General features: G+C 40.4%; 1 protein-coding gene across 1 annotated transcript in view; it reads left to right on the top strand.

The window, feature by feature from the left end:
* The window catches only part of LOC122806187 (acylamino-acid-releasing enzyme-like), a 1918826-nt gene that overhangs the window by 950802 nt on the left and 945752 nt on the right, over positions 1–22272 (top strand). Inside the window, exon 16 of the mRNA XM_044076421.1 lies at positions 19076–19214. Coding sequence (XP_043932356.1) covers positions 19076–19214 — 139 coding nt within the window. The remainder of the gene's footprint in view (positions 1–19075; positions 19215–22272) is intronic.

Here is a 22272-nt window from a genome sequence, read left to right as displayed (position 1 = left end):
CTCTGAAACCATGTTTCTGTAACTACATACATATATGAACGTGTTCATGTTGCAAGAGAGTGAAGCCGCGGTGGTGCAGCAGTTAGCGTTGTTGCCTCACAGCAAGAGGTTCTCCCGTTCGATTCTTGGCTGGAGTGCCTTCTGTGTGGAGTCTGCAGGTTCTCCCCGCGGTCGAGTGACATTAAAGACATGCAGGTAGGTGCGAGTGTGAATGGGCGTGCCTTCGTTGAAGGTTGGGCGTCAGGCTAGCAACTCGGCACCGTAAAATCCACTGCCAATCATGAGCGCACCGGAGTTCTGCTGTGGCGACCCCTAACCGGGAAAAGCCGAAAGACTTCAAGTTGCAGGAGGGCCTCAAGTTCAGGCATTTTTTGTTAAGACCGCTGGCATTGAGTGCGGTAATAATAATGTGTTCCAAATAAGAATTCACTAGGTTGGAATAGGTTGGGTGGACTTTATCTAAAAAGAGCACTATGGGAACAGTAAAGGCCTTAGTCAGAATATGAAAGCCTTGATAAGAGAAGTGCAGACCATCCCTGGCAAAGCAGATGACACGTACTAGTTCCCCCCTAGAATGACATCAGCTGCATAGCCAGTTATTAAAGCCAATTATGTTATCCTTGAATCCAGGCATCATTCTGGGTGATGGCATAATACCACTAAAGACCCGTGTCTTTCCTGCCACAGACATGCTTAGCAAGCTCAATCTTTTTCTTCTGTCTGTCCCTCTGGTTAGAGCATCTAAGAGTATTCACACCTACATAGACCAGTTTCAGGTTCTAATCATATTTACCAGGATGGTGGGATTTAAGACCTCTTGTTGCATCGTGGATCCTGGCTCCAGAAAGACAGCTGTTATCGTATTCTTATCCAGCCTGGTGAGGCTGGTTGTCCATATGTCTTACAATAGAGTCCGCTATTACTAAAACATTGCCATGGTTTGATGCAGTATCAATGGGCCATAAAGGCTTGGAGTCTGCACCCTTGTGACTTTAGAGGAATGCGTCCTAGGTATAGGTGTGAAAAGTGAAGGTGGGTGTGCTGCTGCGTGAACTAATGTCTGTGGATTCTTAGTCTTTAGCCTGGAGGTTTAAGCAGTATTCTTTTTGCAAACTCAGCACAAACTGCTTTAGTGGATGTGCTCTGTGCTGCTGTGCTTACCATAGGTGTTCCGAGGTAAGAAGGCAATGTCCAAGTTAAGTAATTACTTACACCTCTCACATACTAAATCATTTTGATGTAGCACTAGAGAGTTTTCAGTAAGCATGAGGCAGTTACTACACTGCATCACAATGCTTAATGCTGTCAGGCTAAATAAAGAAGGGGAAACAACTGACTGAAATCCCATACCGTCCAGAGCAGATGAAGGGGTATAGGATAGGTTTTGGTGAAAAAAGAAGAGGATGATTGACAGGGCTTGAAAAAAGATGATAAACTAGGATATGGCTAAATGATAAAAGAATGAGATGTGACTACGGTAGTAGTTGCAAATGCAAAACAGAAATGTAAAAGTGACAGACTATGTTGTCAAAGGAAATCAGTAACAGTGGCATATTTAAGCAAATACAGTTACCCTGTAAGCTAATGTGGTCTCTACCTAGCCAGCACAAAAAAATGAACATTGGGTTGTCTTAATCAATGGATCTGGATGTTGTAACTGCAATAGCTACAGATAACTGTACATGAATAGTTTCACGTGCAATAACAGTAGAGCAGTCAGACAGGTAATAAAGGTAACACTGTACTCTCTAGTATAGTTCTGTGGAGCAGTAGCTTTAAGTACAGTAGCAGTGTAATAATTAGTCACAAGCAGAAATGCAAAAGCACTAATGATCCAAAAGTGTAGTTAGTAAATGAGATAATACATATATAGCTTGTGTGAGTAACAGAAAACACTGGAGTATTGTCTTAAATAAGGCCAGCAGTGAATAAAATTAAAAAAGCAGCATGACACAACAGTGCAGTATTATGTCAGCAAAGCAAAAGTGAATAATAGTACAATATCAACAGGGCGCAAAAGAACAATGCTATTTAAACTTAGTTACAAAAACAGCAAAACAAAAACTCTAATTTCAGCAATGTGTCCATGACAGTGCAGTTAATAAGTTAATAAGCTACAAAAGACACAATGATTTCCCTGCATAAAATAAGGCAGTTTAAAAATCAGTCACACTAGAACAACAAGGTTGTGAAAAGATGACATTGAAATTTATAGAACAAAGATGAGAGGTTCCCTTTTCCCTTTCCTGTTGTAGACTAGCCACTTTTGTTTGCTACCTTATAGAATAAAGGCTGCATTGCATTGCTGTGCTGGTGCAGTAGTGTGCCAAAGTAAGAAAGTCTGCTGGTATTAAAAGTAATAAAAGGCTTTAAGGCTCTGCCCTGCCGATGCCTGCCATTCAAAATACAGCCAGCATTCTTGCAGAAACTCCAAATCAAGCATTTCAATATCTCACTGGAACCCTTGCGAGGGTAGCGGTCACATGGAAGTCTCTGCTCTCACCAAAGACTGGAACACTGCAGATCCAGTCCTAGGCAGCCAATGAAGTCCTTGTAATTTGATGAATCAGGAGGAGTCCAGATCGAAAAGGGCTTTGTTGTCTTCTTCTGTGTAGTCTCTTTTGTGATACATGAAATATCTTGTTCTGTATAGAGAGTGATTTGTTTTCACTGTTTGCTGTCCCTGTCTGTCAGTTGTCAGCCCCCTCCCTGGCCAGGTGGCCCATTCATTCCCCATCACCAGGGTGAGAGTTGGCCAGGAGGGGCCAGTATTCCCCCAGTAAGGGTGCAGTTGTGATGAGGGTTGGGAGGTGACATAAAGGTTAAGGTGTTTGCTTTACAAGCACAAGATGCAGAGTTTGATTCTCACCTTTAAGAGAAATTGTCTAAGCTTGAAATGGCCAAAAAGGGCAGTTAGCCTAGCACTTAACCTATGATCATAAGTATTTATATAGAAGCTAGTGTATTATTACCGTCATTATCACAAAAAGGTTTGAACAAATGGAATGACATGATTTCATATTAGTTTGTAGTAATATTTCCAATGAGTAATATATTTCACACTGTGAACAGTGAGGCACTTCGTATTGGTTGAGCAAGTGACAATCACAGTACAGGTATGTGTTTAAGAAATGCACATTCAGATGCCACATTTATCTCCGTAGATGTAAAAAGTATGGGTTGTGTGTAAAAGGTCAGTGTTGAATTGAGGTTTCTCCTATCCCTTTTCTCTATAGCAGGAGCAAGCTGATTCTTTCAGCAAGCATTCTTTTAGTTTATTTTTAAATGCTTCTGTGGTACTTTCTTGTCTGACTTCTAATGGGTTGTGGTTTCAGATTGCTGCTGCCAGCTCTAAGAATGCACTTTCACCTATTGTTTTGATTTTGGGCTTGATGAGGGTAAGGTTCTACTCATTTGCATCTCTTAATGTTTAGTTTTGTTGCTTTTTTTTGTAGTTTTGTTCTTAGTAGAGGGCAGTATCCTAGCTTAAAAATGTTGTAGGTTTGTGTGGAGAGTAGCAAAGTTGTCCTTTCATTAAAAGCTGGCAGTGACGGGTTAGTTGTTCAGTAATTAAAGCAAATCTGTAAATTTTATTTATTGCTGTTTGACTTTTTTGTGTTACTTCTATAATTGATGTTAGTTAATGCAAGACCATCTTCTGTTTTTGGAATTAGTACATTCCTGACTATGGCCAGATGCACAGTGGGTGTGACAGTTTATGCTGTCCTTGGGTTTTGTTGATAATGTCAATATGTTTTGAGAAAGAGAGATATAAGTGTAATTTTAATCCTAAGTGTTTCTTTTCTGTTACAGTTGGCAAGCATCTGCCATTTTTATAGGTTAAACGTATGCAGGGATTTTTTTTTTTTTTTTTGGAAGCTTTTGTGAAGTTCTGGAAATCATAATGCTAGATATTAAGGTATTAATGAGAAGTTTGTTGCTGTGGGCACAGAGGCCCAAGGGGGATATACACAGAAGGTTCTTTGACTGGAAAAGTAGTTATTTCAGTATTTCACAAAACAAGAACCAATGTTCTTCTTTCAGCTTTTCCCAGTTAGGGGCCGCCACAGCGGACCTCCAGTCCGCTAATGATTGGCAGTAGATTTTTACGGTGCCGAGGTGCCACCCTGATGCACAACCTTCAAAGAAAGCACGCCCATTCACGCATGTCTTTTGAACGCCACTCGACCGCGAGGAGGACATGCAGACTCCACAAAGAAGGCGCTCCAGCCGAGAATCAAACGGGAGCACCTCTTGCTGTGAGGCAACAACGCTACCGCTGCACCACCGCGGTATATAACCAAGAACCAATACGAAAGTCAAAGATAAAACCAAATCAAGGAAGAGCCACAGCCTTGCAGCAGTAATACTCTTTATTAAGCGCTTTCGTCAACGTATAATAAATGATTTCATCAGAATAAATCCAATCTAAATAATCGTATTTAAATAGTGTTTAAAATCAAATCACATGGTTAAAAAATCCAATCAGTACCCAGCGTCAATTTCACTACACGGGTTTTTGAACCAGAAATTGCATATTTGTTTAGCAAAGGTTTCAATTTTGTGCCTTCTAGGCATTCTAGCCTGGTGGAGGTCATTTTAGATCTGAAAGTTTTTGTAAGAAATTTAAATTTTAAAGTATTGTTTGATCACACTATGAATATGGACAGCAATATGGTATTACGCAAAAAAAAGCTTATATAACCCACCCCTAGTTAATTGTTTGGTGTTTTTCGAGAAAATGTGTGATTTTGACTTTAGAGCCCTTTTCAAGGGCAACGATAAGTTTACACACAATTTATCTGAAAATGAAAGGGATTTATTGATGAAACTTTGTAGTGATAAACTGATACGGGTTTTGAAACCCGACAAGGGGGGAGGGGTAGTTGTGATGTTTAAACAAGATTACAACAATAGGATAAATGCTTCGTTATTAGAAGGTACGGTGTATGAAGAGGTGTCTAAAGGTTTTATTAACCTCTCGTACCACAAAATTGACTTCATAGTACAAGACTTACCTGATCAAGAGCTCGTTGATGTTGGTTTATTAGAGTTTTTAAAAGTAAAATTTCCCAAAGTACCATGTATCTTTGGCATTCTAAAGATACACAAGGACAAAATAGATCCTAGTAACACAAATAGTTCTCCGTTAACAGGATCCAATAAAGGCAGTCCCATGAACCGATGCTATATACCAAACTAATAACAGTAGTTCTCCGTCAAAGACTGTTCAGTCCACAAACAAACACGCACTGTTTTTATAAAATGTATTGAATTACAATGCGATTTGGCGCTTTCATTTCCCATACAGGAAACTTCATCAGAATGAAATAGATCCTCCTATCAGACCAATTGTTAGTGCTAATGGTTCAAAGACACTATTCATGGGAAAATACATAGACTGTGTTCTTAAGGAAGTGTTGAAAGAGGAGGAACATATATGCGTAGACTCCTGGCATTTTTTAAGCAAATTTAACAACTTGCAACATGACGTAAGAACTATGTTTTTAACTGTTGATGTTGTTAATTTGTACAGTTCTATTCCACACCATTTGGGTATTGAATGGTTTGAGGAATTCCTATATGAAAGTTCATTATTTGGCAAAGACCAGGTGGTTTTTCTTGTTACACTTATGGACGTTAGGCTAAAAAAACAATTTTGTCTTTTTTGAGGGACAATATTTTCTTCAGAAAACAGGGGTAGCAATGGGGGCCATATGTGCCCCCATTTTTGCAAACATTGCTATGTTAATGTGGGAAAGGAAGTTCCTTTTTAACCCCCCCTATATACATAAATAGAATTTGTATTTACGCTATATATTTATTTGCTTATTTATTTATTTTATTTTACATTTGTTGACCGGGAGAATCAGACTGGATAAATGTCCATTTTCAGCAGAGTCCCGGGGAGAAAAGCTCCAGAGTTTGTACATATACAAAGGCAAGCAAACACATACAGAGTCATTTAACAAATATAGAGACCAAGTACAAAACATAATATATTAGAAATACATAGAGAAAAAATATATATTTTAGCTGCCAATTGTAGTAGCACGACACATTAGTTGTATGTCCAGTAATTTCTACTTGAATTAATGAGAGTATGTATAATTCACCCATAGATATGTGTGAATTTAGAATATTGTGTTTGAGTATGATGGTGTATGAAAGAGATGGGGAGTATAGTGAGCAGTAGAGAGCTTTCAGGAGTATAGTAAAATTCCTAGTAGATGATGTTTGCATATTAAGAAAACTAGTACATACAGTAAATTAGTATGCAGAGGTTGATAGAGAAAGTCCTGAGGGAAAAGCAGGTTGAGAAGGTCAACCTGGGGGAAGGCATGGGCATTGTTTATTATAGCAATAACCCACACCTGGGTGTGGGTAATGCTGGATTTACCCACGGTTGGCGTGGTTTGGTCACGAGGGCGAAGCCTGAGTGGCCAAACTAAGCCAACCGTGGGTAAATCCAGCATTACCCACACCCAGAAGTGGGTTATTGCTATTGTACAATGACATTATTTAAGAAAAAAAATAATTACTTTTCTTAAATAATGGCATTGTATAATGCCTCCTTGCTGCCCTTCCGCAGCAGACTGTCTGGTATTCTGTGGCAGTTCTGATGTACTGCGCATGCGTATACCTACGCAATACATCAGAGCTGTGGGCAAAAGCAACGGAGAAAGCAAGATCTCTGTTGCTTTTTACTGTTTCACTATGTTAAATGGGTTTAACATAGCGAGACAGCTTTAAAAAAAGCAACGGAGAAAGCAAGATCTCCGTTGCTTTTTACAAACTGTTTTGCTATGTTAAATGGGTTTACCATAGCGAGACAGCTTTAAAATAAGCAACGGAGATCTCTGTTGCTTATTTTAAAGCTTTCTCGCTATGTTAAACCCATTTAACATAGCGAGACAGGTTTAAAAAAAAAAAGCAACGGAGAAAGCAAGATCTCCGTTGCTTTTTACACACTGTCTCGCTATGTTAAAGGAGTTTAACATAGCGAGACAGCTTTAAAAAAAGCAATGGAGATCTCCGTTGCTTTTTTTAAACCTGTCTCGCTATGGTAAACTCCTTTAACATAGCGAGACAGTGTTTTAAAAAAGACTTATACTAATGGAAAAAGTCTGGGCGACCGGACCTTTTTCCATTAGTATAAGTCGATTTACAATGTGTACGCTGACCAATCAGTGTGCACATTTTGGAATATTAATGGGGGCTCATGGTATAATGATAAATAGGTGTTCCTTTAGTAGTTGTTTAAACTTAATGACAGAATTTGCTGAGGTAATATCAGGGGGCAGTGAGTTCCAGATTTTGCCTATGCAGTTAGGAAAGAGGGAGTCTCCTGCTGAGTTTTTGGTTCTGGTGATCTTGATTAAGGTCCTGTCACTAGAATGTAGTTGTCTTGGGTTTTCGTGTATTTTAAGTAAATTAGATAGTGCTGGTATTTTATCTGGATAAAGTAGGAGTTTTTTAGCGAAAACTAGTTGGTGGAATGTAATGAGATTTTGAAGTTCAAGCCACTTTAGTTGGTATAGTGAGTGGCAATGATGTGAACGATAGGGAGCATTTGTGGCAAATCTGGCAATTTGATTGTAACGTGTCTAGTTTTGTAATTTCTGTTTTGGATAAGTTGGTGAAGACGAAGGCAGGGTAGTAGCAGAGTTTGAGCCATAGTAATTTTAGTCTGTTGGTTTAGGTATGTTTTATTTTTGTACAGACTGCCTAGTTTTCTGTGCATGTTTTTGATGGTATGATTTATGTGCAAGTCAAACTTCAGTTTGTTGCCAGTTGTAACACCCAGTAGTTTTGTGTGGGAGTCTGAAGAGATAATGGCACCATCATTAGACATAATACTGAAAGAATCAGTGTCTAAGTTGGATTTATTTGGTTTGAAAATTAGTAATTTGGTCTTTTTGGGGTTCGGTAACAGGTTTTTACTGAGAAACCAAGCTTCAGTGATTTTGAAGACTTATTGGGTAGTGGAAAGGAGTGTGAGAGGGTTGGTGGCTGAGAAGACTAGTGTTGAGTCGTCAGCATGTTGTATGACAGTTGCATCTTGGGTGTTCTTGTTGAGAATGTTGATGAATATGGAAAGTAATAGAGGGCCTAATATTGATCCTTGTGGGACTTCAGTTGTAATAGGGAGCAGGGTGGATAGTTTGTTATCCCACCTAACTGCGTGCTATCTACCTATTAGGTAATTTTGAAACTAGGCTAGTGAGTCAGTGGCTAGTCCAAGGTCAGTGTGGGAGTCAGGAAGTCTGGGATGGTTGACCATGTCAAAAGCTTTTGTTAGGTCTAAAAATATGGCTGATGTTAGTTTGCCTAGATTCCGGTTCTGGTTGATTAAGTTGGTAAAGGAGAGGATGGCAGTTGTACTATGGGCTGGTCTAAACCCATGTTGGGTAGGAGTGAGAAGTTGGTTTTTCAGTAGGTATTGCATAAGTTGCTGATAAATACATTTTTGTAATATTTTGGCAAGTGGGGTAATATGGCAATAGGGCGATAGTTGGTACGGTCTGTACAGGTCCCACCTTTGTGTAGTGGGGTGACATATGCTATTTTCCTGATTGTGGGAATTTTGCTTTGTGTTATTGATATATATAGACAATTTGTTTTTCTTATGGATTGGAGATGTTAAAGACATTCAAGAATTTATGTCTTACATTAATGGTACTACTGATTTTTTTAAATTTACGTATTCATATAGTTTTGACAGCATCAACTACTTAGACATTGTGATTAAGAAGGAGTCTAATTCATATTTTTTCAGTGACCTTTATAGGAAGCCCACCTATAGTAACAGCTTACTACATTATCACAGTAACCACATAATACATGTGAAGAAAGGTTTGGTTAAGGGCCAGTTAGTTAGACTTGCCCGTATGGTTACTAAGAATGATGATTTTTTTTTTCGATGTAGTGAGCTTATGGAGATGTTTAGATCTAGAGAATATCAGTCAGATTTATTAGTTTATTCAATGTAGTTTACACTAAGAGAGAGAAGGGAATCATCATACCATTACTAAACAACAACAGTGGAGTTTCTTCTATTTGTACAACTGAAACTTCTTTACCCCAAAATAATTTGTATAATAAGGACTATAAATGCTCTTTTGTCACTAGATTGTCAGTGGACCATCAAAGTATACATGACATCTTAAACAAAAATTGGCATGTTTTTCAGGGGTATGAGGGTATAGCAGAAAAACTAGGATCTAGACCATGGTTGGTGTTTAGGAAGGGAATTACTTTTAAAAACTTGTTAGAAAACAAGGGCACTGTTCCCCTTCCAAATGGGGTTCTAGGTATGAGAAAATGTGGGTTTTGTGCCCAATGTTATCTGGTAAAACACAGACAAAATTCAAATTAATTATATCCACATAAAAATATCAGGAAAATATATATATAATACCCTAGGAGTCGTTTATGCTGCACTGTGCTCAGAATGGAAAGGTTTCTACACTGGAAAAACCAAGAAAAAGCTCAAAGAAAGAATGTATGAGCATGCAAGGGACATAAAAAAATCATAATACTAATAGTGCTTTATTTAGACACATATAAAAACATCCTACACAAAGTTTAAAGTTTGTTGTAATAGAAAAAGTACCCCAAGATCACAGAGGTGGACCATGGGAAGACATTTTAGACTTCAAGGAACTTTGTTGGCAAATTAGACTGAACACACAATAAAACCTGGGTTAAATTATGGTATTAGTCTCAGTAGTTATTTAAAACTGCGTTCTTATGTTATATAAGATGCAGTTTTTTTATAATAATCTATAAGTACATGTTTTTTTTCATTACAGTTTTATATCTCATTTATTGTGTTTGTTGTATATAATATTTCATACTTAGGGTAGGAAACATAATGTAGTACTTTGTATTTGTAAGTTATTAGTTTTGAGTAAGGGTAGGAAACATAATGTAGTACTTTGTATTTGTAAGTTATTAGTTTTGAGTTTATTAATTGATGCTGGGTTTTGATTGGATTTTTTAACCATGTGATTTGATTTTAAACACTATTTAAATACAATTATTTAGACTGGATTTATTCTGATGAAGTAATTTGTTATATGCTGACAAAAGCGCTTAATAAAGAGTATTACTGCTGCAAGATTGTGGTTCTTCCTGGATTTGGTTTTATCTTTGATTTTAGTTATTTCAGTATACCCAAAATGTCCTGCATTCCAAATAGCTTAGGAACCATTTGTGGCAGGACAAGCAAAGTTGAACTTCCTTACCATATTGAGAAGGATGTGACTGGCCACCTCAAAGTTTTTTGTCATGTCTATGAACAGGCCACCTATTAATTTAGATTTCAGTCATACTGCTGTTCCATACATTGTCAGCAGATGTGTTCAGGGCAGTCCAGGTGTTGAAGTAGTTGTAAAATCTGTGTTACTGGTTGCTGAATAGCCCATGTTTGTTAATGTGTTCAAAGATTTGTTTATAAATCTGTTTTTCAGGTATTTTTGTGAGGGGGCATAACCTGGCTATTGCTCTGCAGTCTTTGCAGTCCTTGGGGTAAGGGGGATTAGGTAAATGGATAACGACTACCTGTTTGAATAATGTGGGAATATTCCAGTAGAACGTGAAAAGCTGAATGTATGTGTTAGGGGTATAGCAATATGGGTGGCTACCAATTTGAGTAGTTTGGAGTGTAGTTTAGAGTAACCTGGACTGCTTTTATTTTTTATGCTAAGACATTTTTTATTTCTTTATTGGTGGTTTATCTGAGTAGAAAATAGGGGCAAAGACAGACAATGTATAGAGCTGGGGGAGTGGGTTTTGGTGGATTGAGATATATTCATAAAAAGGTGTGTCATTTGGCTTGGGGGGGTTATTAATTATATCCAGAATCGTTGGCAGTAGGAAATTCCTGTAGTTATTGACAACATTTTGGCTTCCATTTGAAGATGTAAGCAAAGATAAGCAAAGATGTCTGTAGGGAGTCTGTATTATTTCCTGTGAGCAGTTTAAGTGTATTCCTGAAAAGTGTTGAATTACCTTGCCACTGCTACTTCTCATTTTTGAGGTTGGAGGCCAAGGTATGCATTATGTAACATAACATTAGTTTACTGCTGTTTTCAAGCCTCCCCAGATTTGTCTGTATTCAGCATAAGCTCTTTTAAATTGTATTTGAACCAGTGGCATTCTTCTTCCTGTAAGACTTATTTTTACTAAGGGAAAAGACTGCGTCTTTTATGAGGGTTTATTTTTCTAGGAAGTAATTTAGGGTGAGATTATTGAAGAGTGGAGATCAGTCCATAGAAGTTATGTGGTTGCTCTGCAGGGTGGTTTTGGGTTCTGGGAAAGTTCTGTATGTAGCAGTATGGGATGGTTCATTTTGTTCTGATGGACCATTTTGACAGTACTGGGCAGTGGTCACTTAAGTTGTGAAGGGGGATATTAATGTTAATGCATATATGTTTTATGTTGGTGATGATGAGGTTGGGAGTGCAAATTTTAGCTTTTAAGGGGTTAGGGCTGGTAGGCTGTTTGATTTTCAAGGTTGTGGTGTATGACCATTTTATTTAGTGGGTGTGGGGGTGAAATATTGAAATCACGAAGGATAATGGTATTGTAGGGAATACTTGAAGGGAAAATTTCAATGAGCAGTTGTTAGAGAATGATGACGGGGGGTGCAAGCCACACAGAGATATGAATGCCCCCATGACCTGTAAGTGCTGGGGCAATTAAGATCCAGTTATACGTATAGTTTTGATAGCTATATGTCATGGTAACCCTTTTGATAGTGTGTGATAGGTTATTGTGGATTAGTAGAGCAGCTCTACCTCCTTACCTTTCATCTGGTCTTTTAATGTAGTAGTGTGAGTGTATAGAGACTGAATGTATTACGAGGGGCAAGAGTTATCTTTTTTTTTGTCAGGTTTCTATTATGGTTAGTATTTTTTTCTGTATGTAGCCAAGTCTGCAGGTTTTGCATTTATTGCCAATGCTATCAATGCTTATACATGCTATTTTTAAATTCTTTGAATTTTCCTTTACTTTGTTTAGGGAAGTGGGAAGAGTGGTCAAGTCATTTCGGTGTTTGAAGGTATTGGTTAAGTTGATGGTCCCATGAATATTCCTGCTAGCAGAAGCTTAGCTGGTTCAACCACCACCCCAGCCACTCAGCTGTTCAAGTGAGCAAAAAAAAAAGTGGACTTAAGAGGTGGGCTGAACACTGTGGCTTATTTATTAAAACAATGCTTGTGGAGATAATGATTTAGGGGTAGACTTTGGCTGGTGGGATTTCATTTTGTTTATGTACTGCTGTAGGTTGGGGATTAAATGGAAATGGTATAGAGGGAAAGGGGAGTTGTTTGATGGGGTATTCGGAGGTTTTCTCCTTTACTGTCCCCCATCCCTACTGTATGCACTCAACAAGATGAAGGGTAGTGGCATACAATGGGATGATAGCAGAGGATGTCCTCCTCACTTCTGCAAGGGGGCATTTGTTCCCTCCATGATGTTCATCGTGCGTACAGCTGCAGTCATAACAGATGGGTTTTCCTGCCGTCAGGCGGGTCCTCGGTCGGCCGAATTCCAAAGTCTAGGTCCGGCGTCGGATGTCGTCGCTTCTTCCCTGACGTCAGTGCGACAGGGGTATAAAAGAACCAGCCGACGCCATTTTCTTCAGTCTTTCTTGCTGCGCGGTGCTCGAAGCAGAAGCAGTTCGCATGTGCTGGTCGGCCAGCTCCTGAGATTACAAATATTTTTCAACCGAAGTCTTCTTGAAAGCTAAGTACCCCGTTGGGGAAACTTTTCTTGCCTCAGACCGATGTCAGACAAAGTTAATAATTGCATTTCATGTGGGAAGCAAATACCGCATAAGGATTTTCATTCCCTCTGCATTCCTTGCTTAGGCCCAGACCACGACGTCTCGGCCTGTCGTTTTTGTGCTACATTCAACAGACGCACTATTAAGCATCGGGCGGAGTTCGCCCAACACTATTTTGGCAAAAAATTTAATTACATTATGTCGTCAGATGCTCCGACTCCAGTTTTGAGTAAAAGACGCAAAGATGAGGACCAACATACGAGGTCCGCGACTTCTACCGACACCATGCCAAAACCGACTACAGGTGGTCTGGTTCTCAGTGAGGCGCCTACGCAGCCCCTGACTACCGACGACACTTCATTGGCGGTGTCTTCTGTGCCCGAGGTCGCAGGCTCTTTGGCCCACACCCCGACTACAGATACCGAAGCCACTCTTGGCGGTGAAACTCAGAGTTTAGACAGGCCTGCCACCTCTCAAGGTGTCTTCAGGCCTTCCTCTTCTTTTTCCATCAAGGCTTTCACTAAGTCTAAAAGCAGCCATGCATACTAAAAGACAAGCCCCACAGGGCCCTTCTCAAGGCCCCATGCCTAAAAAACAGATGCTCAAAATGGCTGAGGATTTGATTACTCTTATCAGGGGTTCTCAACCCCCCCCCCCCGGACAAAAGGCCCAGAGTGGAGGAAGAATCCCCCTTCTCGGACCAGGCCTCCATTATTTCAGAACATTCTGAAGACCAGGAACATTCATACTCTCCTTTTGAAGATTCTGATGCAGAGGTGTCCATTCCCTCTGTCTCCCCCCCTGAGGATTACTCTTTTGGGGAAACCTTGCATACCTTGAGGGAATACTTCCACTGGGAAGGCCAAGAGTACTCAGACTCCAAGAAAAGGCTTAGGGATTTCCTCTTGCTCCCTCAGCACAGGCCTCTGGCTATACCTCCTGTCTTAGACATTCTAGATGATGTGTATTCGGAGGCCTGCCTTAACCCAGATTCTTTACCTCCAGTCCCAGTCAAGCCTGACAGGTATTACCGGGTTCCTGACTCACACCAATTCCTATACAAAAGCCATGCGGCTGACCCAGAAACTATTTCACAGGGTCCCAAGGGAATTAAGGCCTCCACTGCTAAAAATCCATTACCTTCAGAGAGAGATTCCAGAGCTTTAGAAAGGTGGGGGGGAAAGGTATACACCTCGGCCACCTTAACCATGAGGGCATTAAACTGTCAGTTCCATATGTTAAAGTACCAACAGTTTCTGTTATCACAGTTGAGAAGCAAAATGTCACAACCTGAACAACCAGACTTGAAGGAGTTGCAGGATTTGATACATAGTGCAGAACAAGTGGGTAAACATACCTTGCAATGTGGTTTTGATGCTTTAGAGGCCTCATGTAGAGTTGCTGTTACAGGATCAGTCATACGTAGACATGCCTGGCTCAAAGAGCAAACCTTACCAGATCATGTCAAAGCTAAATTACTAGATGCCCCTCTGCAAAAAGATGTATTGTTTGGTGTTAAAGCTGAGGAGGTGTTAAAGAAAATGGAGGAAAAGGCAAAATCAATGCAAACAGTGAAAGATTTCCTACAGGTACAACCTCCACGTTTCAGTAGAAATTGGCCTTCCAAAAATTGGTCCTTTCCAGCCACAGACAGACCCCAAAGAGGTAGATACAGGTGCCCGAGGGGCAGAGGGCAATCTCAACGATCGTTTAGAGGCAGACAATGGCAAGCACCTACACAAAGAGGTGGTGAGGATAGTTCACAGCCATTCAGAAAGCAGACCCAATGACTTTCCCCTTTGCATGCCAAGCAAGGCTCAAATGGCAGCACCTTTAGGTGGAAAACTGGCATTATTTCCGAAAAATTGGCATATTGTCACAAAAGACAAATGGATCCTGGACATTATAGACAGAGGATACAGATTCCACTTTCACACCCTTCCAAAAATGAGAGGCATGCCAAACCTGCCACACAATCAAAGGGCAGAGGCACAAAAACAAATTTCAGATCTCATGGACATGAAAGCTATACAAGAGGTACCTGCACAAGAACAGGGTCAAGGTTTTTATTCCAGACTATTCCTGGTACCAAGGAAGGGAAAAGATTGGAGACCTATTTTGGACCTATCCATCCTAAACACATTTTTACTCGTGCCAAAATTCAAGATGCTCACATTACAGCAGCTTCTTCCCATGCTGGGCAAGGAGTCTTGGCTGGTAACATTGGACCTCAAGGAGGCATACCTGAATGTCCCAATCAGACAAGATTGCAGAAGATACCTCAGATTTCTTGCAGGTTCAACCCATTATCAATTCTCTGCATTGCCCTTTGGCTTATCTACTGCGCCCAGAGTGTTCACGAAATGCCTGGCATCAGTAATTGCCTACTGCAGACTTCAAGGGATACAAATATACCCATATTTGGACGACTGCCTGATCCAAGCGGACAGCAAGCACATACTTCTGAAACATCTGGCTTTTGTAATAATGTTGTTGAATTCTCTGGGATACACAGTCAACAAAAAGAAATCAAGGCTAATACCCTCACAAACAATAATTTTCCTGGGTGCCAGCTTGGATGCAAACACCCAGATGGCCTACCTCACGCCAGAGAAACAAGGGCAACTAACTCAATACTTCAGAAAACTGGCAACGTTCACCAGGCTGACTGCAAGGAAAATCCTGCAGGCTCTGGGATTCATGGCATCTTGTATCCTACTAATCCCATGTGCAAAGCTGCATATGAGGAAACTTCAATGGTACCTAAAAAACCTATGGTCTCAACACAGCCACAGTTTGGAAACAATAATACCACTGATTCCATGTCTTCAAAAGGAATTTCTGTGGTGGGCTCAAGCATGCCAAAGAAACACAGGTCTCCCATTCTGCAAGCCTCAAGCAAATCAAGTCATCACAACAGACGCCTCGGACTACGCCTGGGGGGCGCACATGACAGATCGGTGCATTCAGGGCAAATGGTCCCAAAAAGAAAAGCACCTACACATCAATCAAAAGGAAATGCTAGCAGTAATAAATGCTATTATAGCTTTCAAAGACCTACTGCATCCAGGTCAGCTATTGATAAGGACAGACAACACCACAGTTATGTGGTACATAAACAAACAGGGAGGAACCCATTCATACCCCCTATGCAGGCTAGCCATGTCTCTTTGGAACATGGCTCTGGAATTACAAATCGAACTTCAAGCACAGTACCTGCCAGGCAAGGAAAACACGCTGGCAGACAACCTAAGCAGAAATATGACAGATCCACACGAATGGAAGTTGCATCCTCAAGTTTTTACAAAGATAATTCAAGCATGGGGAAGGCCAGACATAGATCTCTTTGCCTCCCACAGAAATCACCAATTGGCAAAATTCTGCTCAAGGACCTTTCATCCACAGGCCTGGAAAGTGGACACACTCTCTTGCAGTTGGACAACAATGACAGTTTATGCCTTTCCACCTCTTCCTCTGCTGCCCAAAGTTCTATTAAAAACCAGAGCAGACAGACCAAAGATGATTCTCATTGCTCCAGACTGGCCAAGACAACACTGGTACCCACTCCTGAGGAGCCTGACGCATTCCCCACCATGGATCCTGCCTCTAATGCCTCTTCTACTGACTCAGCACAACTTCAAAACTCTTCACAGTCAGCTGAAAACACTCAATCTAGCCGCATGGAAGATTCCTTAAATTCACAACAGACCCTACTCTCCAAGGAGGTGCAGGATGTCATTTTGGAGGCCAGAAGGCCTTCTACTAGAAAAGCCTACTCCGCAAAATGGAAACGGTTTTGTGCCTGGAATGAGAAAAAGGGTCAGAATCCTGGAATACTGAAATTACCTCAAATATTACAGTACCTAGCTGAGATGCTAAGCAGTGGACTTTCATTCTCCTCCATCAAAATCCATGCTTCAGCCATTTCTGCAGAATACAACACTGATCCTCCTTTATTCTCTCACCCCCCTCTTAAGACAGTTCCTCAGAGGGGCTAAGAATATAAAACCCCCAAGGAAACAACCAGTACCTGCTTGGGACCGCAATTTCATTCTAGAAAAACTGACCTTGCCTCCTTTTGAGCCAGCTGCTTCAACAGAACTGCAATACTTGTCCTGGAAAACAGCCTTCCTTCTGGCTATCACTTCAGCTTGCAGGGTTCGGAACTACAAGCCCTCATGGCTGTGCAGCCTTTCATCATTTTCCATCAGGACAGAGTTTCCTTACGAACCAATCCGTCCTTTATGCCAAAGGTAGTATCCAGGGTAGCCTTGAATCAGGCTAGCCACTTACCTACCTTTTACCCTAATCCTCAAAACAAAGGGGAGAGACTACTACATTCCTTGGACATTCACAGACAGCTGCATTATTATTTGGACAGAACAAAGCCTTTCAGAAAATCAGAACAACTCTTTGTGTCCTATGCTACAGGAGCTCAAGGGAAGCCTATTTCCAAACAGACAATCTCAAAATGGATAGCCCACTGCATACACTTTTGTTACTCTTTTCATGGTAAAACTGTACCTGCAGGCATCAGATCTCACTCCACAAGGGCCACAGCTACCTCTGCAGCTTTCCTCAGGGAGGTTCCTACCAAAGATATTTTGGAAGCAGGCACTTGGAGTTCTGTGCATACCTTCTCCAAGCACTATCACCTACCATTATACTCCAAATCTAGAGCAGGCTTTGCCACTGCAGTCTTGCAGGGCATCCTGGCTCCTCCTAGTTCCACCTAGTGCCTACCACCCCATTTTTAGCTTTGGGATTCTACCCATCTGTTATGACTGCAGCTGTATGCACGATGAACATAGTACAGTTTTGTACCTACCATAAATGTAGATGTTCGAGTGCTAATACAGCTGCAGTCCAGGTTTCCCTCCCTCCTTCCCCTCTTGGGACAGGCCTAATGGCTAACACCTCCTCATACAACCTTATTGGGGTATTCTTTTATGGTGTATTTGCTTGCAACTACTGTTTTTTGATTATATTGCATTGTATTATTACATAAATTTATGTATTGCCTTCCTTCTGGGGGCACCTGACATCTGGGGCAAAAAAAAACTGAAGAAAATGGCGTCGGCTGGTTCTTTTATACCCCTGTCGCACTGACGTCAGGGAAGAAGCGACGACATCCGGTGCCGGACCTAGACTTTGGAATTCGGCCGACCGAGGACCCGCCTGACGGCAGGAAAACCCATCTGTTATGACTGCAGCTGTATTAGCACTCGAACATCTACATTTATGGTAGGTACAAAACTGTACTTTTCCCTGCCCCACCACCCCTGAGGCACAGATGGTGAGTTTTCTAGTCTCCACCAGGATGATAGCACCTCCCATTGAGTCACTGTGTGCACATAATCCATCTCTTCCTCCTTCCTGGGAGAAGTGAGAGAGAGCCACACCCTTTCACTTCTTCCCCTCCCACCCTAACTTCTTCACTACTGGGTCTGCTAGTCTAACCCCAACTGCCTGAGATCCTGTCAGGAATCTGTTTTCCTGTGTCTCAGAGCCAGAACTAGAGAGCGTTTTTTGATGAATGTCAAAAAGTAAATAAACAAGGCTCACTGGAGGCCTAGATTCCTACCTCATCATATTTCCATTGACTTTTAAGGCTAGTCTTGATGATTGGATGTATAGACAACATTTTAAACCAGAATTATCATGTACAGCCTATTCAGTGGAAAGAGTTTTAAGTGTCTTTTTAAAGCTGCACATGGCAAGGCATTTTATGGTTCCTGTGACTGCTTGTCTAGCATTGTTTCCGTGTTCTGTACCCTTAAGGTAGTTGCAGGAGAGGGTCAAGAGTTATGACCTTATATATGATATTGATTTCTGGCGTAAGCCTGGTTTGCAGTAGGTTTATAATCTTACGGATTTGCCTTTGTCTTTCAACACAATATTCTGCCAATCATTTGCCTACAGTGGTATTGATGCTTTCAAAAATTTCTGAATTCAGTGTACGTGCTTATTTTTACTTTATGGTTAAATGGTTCATAGTGATAAATTTCATGAAACATCTAAAGCTAGCATGATATTTTATTATTATGGCACTCTTTTTGCGTGAATAAAGCTTTTAAACACAAAGCTAGGTGTAGGGCAACAAAAATATGTGCTAGGATAACTGTTGTCTTCGTACATTTCTTGAGTAGGCTGAATTTGCTTATACAGAGAAACAGAGGTGAAAAGTGATTTCCGTTAGTGTGTATGCCATAGTTTGTATGTGTAAGAAAAAATGTATCTGTTTTACACTCAAACTGTGATCTCTACTTTATCTCCTGACAGAAAATTGGATTCCTGTGCCCTTCAGGAAAAGAGCAAAATATCAAATGGGTAATGTTGGAAAATTCTGAACCAGTGTCTACATTTGAGTGGAATATCCTGTCCATCACTTCACCAACAGTACAGCTGAACCCCAGGTTTCGTAAGTAGACTGCTAATGCATTGAAAGAATGAGCAGATATTGCAGTGCAAGTTACACTACAACCATAAATCTGATATTTCAGGAAGATGGACTTGTGGCCTGTAAGCAATGACCTCTGAAAAAAAAAGAGGTGTTTCTTCACACATACTAATAAAGTGAACTGTCTGTGGATGGGTTGTACTTGCTTAATAGGATTTGAATTGCTGGTTGATTGTTTTGCTAGGGTCAAGTCAATGTTAACATTTCCTTTTCCTACCTGCTCCTTGATTGGCATGATTGCAGGTGATGTGGACATGTGATAGCTCCATGCACCTTTTTCAGACTGAATATGAAGAGAGTTTGTAGGTCATCTTGCCACTAAGCAGTTGCTGGCAAACACCATCACCATTCTTGGTTTCACTCTAGGGTTGGGTAAAAGTATGTATATATTAGGTTTGCATGTATATCATAAGGAGCACTAATGCAGGGTATCATGAAATGAATGGCTTTAACCAAGGTGGATGCCAGCATTCCAGACCAATCCTTTCATCAGTCTGTTGTCTTTAGTGGTGTAAGGTTACAGTATTGCATTGTGGCAGTTAGTGTATGTCTCAACTATAAAGCAGAAAGAACTTTGTAACTTTCCTTGTTATTCTTTAACATATTCTTTATCAGAAAAATTGAATGGTAATTATTTTGAGGATTTTTGCTAATTATGACCACCAGGAGAAAGGGAGTAATGTGCTGTTTTGGCAGTTTAATCCCACCATTTAAAGTATTTGATTTGCTTAGGGGAAGATCACAGCATAACACTGTATACTTCTTAGCCAGGAAAGTGGGGAATTTATAAAGTTTTCTCAAAGGTTGCTAGATCTCTGCTTCTTCTTCTTCTCCTTTAGCTATTCCCCCATTTGCTCATAAAAAAGATAATTGTAATCACTTAAGTAGAGAAAAGATGAAACACAGGTAGTACCATACTAAAATGTAAAATCTGAAAGTTATAGAGCCTTTGGAGGTATGTTATGGACAGGTCTGTCGTATTAGTTGTTTTGCTGTAAATAGCAAAGCACTTTCCTCTCTCTCTGCTGAAGTACATATTTGTGCACTTACATTGAGAGGTAAATCTCACTCTGTGCCATTTTCCCTGTTACGTCTGAGTTCTCAGTTTTGAAGCAAACTATGTCATTAGCATTCCTGAAAATTAAGATGGTGTCTAATATTAAAACTTTTTAGCTTCTGGTGACAAAAGTCCCCAAATGCTCAGGGCTGGCTATATGTTCAGCAGCATTATTCTTATGTAGCTATGGAGATTGTCAGCATTTCTTTCAGTTCCTTCTCATACCACTCCTGCTTGCTGTGGTACAGCTAACCTGCAGCCCAGATCTGGTCAGGTTAGCTTGTCTCTAAGCTAACTGTACTTTACAAGGACAGAACGCCTAACACCGAGATACACACAAACTTATGTCATGGGGTTAAGCATGAATGTTGTGGATTTTTGAGACATCTCTTGCTGTTTTATAAGTACAAGAATACTTTTGTTTAGTTCAGAAAGTAGATTGTTCATTTAAAACTGAACTCAGTGTATTTTCTTTGGGTGCTACCCCATCTAAAAAAAGAGAAATGTACAACCTTCTCCTCCTATTGATTATGGGAAAAGGATAAAGAGGAGTTGACTTACTGAGTTCAGATGTTCTGCTCTTTAGGTTACAACAGTTATAATGATGATACGGAATCCTGTTTATCTTGTAACCTATTTGAAGGTGTTCTCTTTGAGAAAATTTAAACCTGATGTAGGGCCACTTCATTTGGTCATCACAAATAACTTGCTCTCCCAAAAGAAAGTACATTCAGCTTCTAAGGGTTCAGTAGCCTAAGCCACCAGCAATACCATCAATTATAGAGTTATATGAAGATATTATTAATGAAACTGTCACAGAAGTAGAATATCAGGCACCAGTTCCAAAACAAAAAAACAGAAGACTTCAGGAAATTACCTAACACATGCATGAGAATAATAAACTGTTATTAAAAAGCACACTTGAATATCAGTGAAACCTGAAAAGCATGTGTGTGACCAGATTATTGAGTAACAGAACCTAATTTCTAAGATTTAAGGTAAGAGAACCGAGACATCGCCATCTTAAAAAGTCACATTGCTGTATAGAAGCAATGATGTTTAGTTGCCTCACTTGCTTGATCAAGCCCACTCTGCAGGAAAGCATTCAGTTACTTGTGAATGAGTTAGCAGCAGGACCATGGGTTGGACTGAGAGTAAATATTTATCACTTTTATTGCCAGAAGGGTGTATTAGCCAGTTATTAATGATGACTACATTAAGCTTCAAAATACTGATCCACTAACAACCACAACTGCATCCATAATTATCCCATCCATAGACAGTTCATTTTCTGCTTTTGATATCCCAGATGTACTAAGCAAACACCTCAGATTAATGAACAGTGCCGTACATTTTGCTGCATGCCTAAATTTCAGAGATAGCAAAATAATGCTTTTATGTCCTCAGGCAAATGACCTTGGTGAAAAGTGTTTGGAAAGTTTGGGAAAAGCAGAGTTGCTGACATTAAAACTTTACCTTGGGAACTGTACATGCAGGTATTTTTATGGGACTATAGAACCACTGTATGCTGCTGCAGTACAGACAACAGTTCAGTTATTCCTCATAGGTTCATAGGTAGGTACTAGGCTATTGGCCCAAGGGCCTACGTAAGCCTAGCCAACAAGGTTCCCTGGCTTACGCCACCCAAGAAAGTTATTTTCCTGTGCCACTGTCGAGCAGAGACACAAAAGTGATCCCCGAGGTGTATTTCCTATTTCCCATCCACTCATCAAGATTTTTCTTGAAGAGTGGTAATGAAGAACTTTGCTTGACGTAGATGGGTAGCCTGTTCCAGAGTATGGGAAGTCTCTGGGACAGGAATATATCCCTCCAGCATGTCCTGTTTATTGTAGTGACAAGGTTAAGTCTCTAGAGTGTGTAGCTCGGAGGGATTGGGATATCTGTATTCAAGATTAGGATACCATTTTTCTAGTAACAACTTATTAAAGACAGTAGAATTAG

The sequence above is a fragment of the Protopterus annectens genome, chromosome 7.part0 (genome assembly GCF_019279795.1).
Source record: "Protopterus annectens isolate FY-2018-M chromosome 7.part0, PAN1.0, whole genome shotgun sequence".
In the NCBI taxonomy this organism is placed as follows: domain Eukaryota; kingdom Metazoa; phylum Chordata; order Ceratodontiformes; family Protopteridae; genus Protopterus; species Protopterus annectens.
Note: the sequence above shows the minus strand (reverse complement) of the source record. Positions and strands in the feature narration are given on the sequence as shown.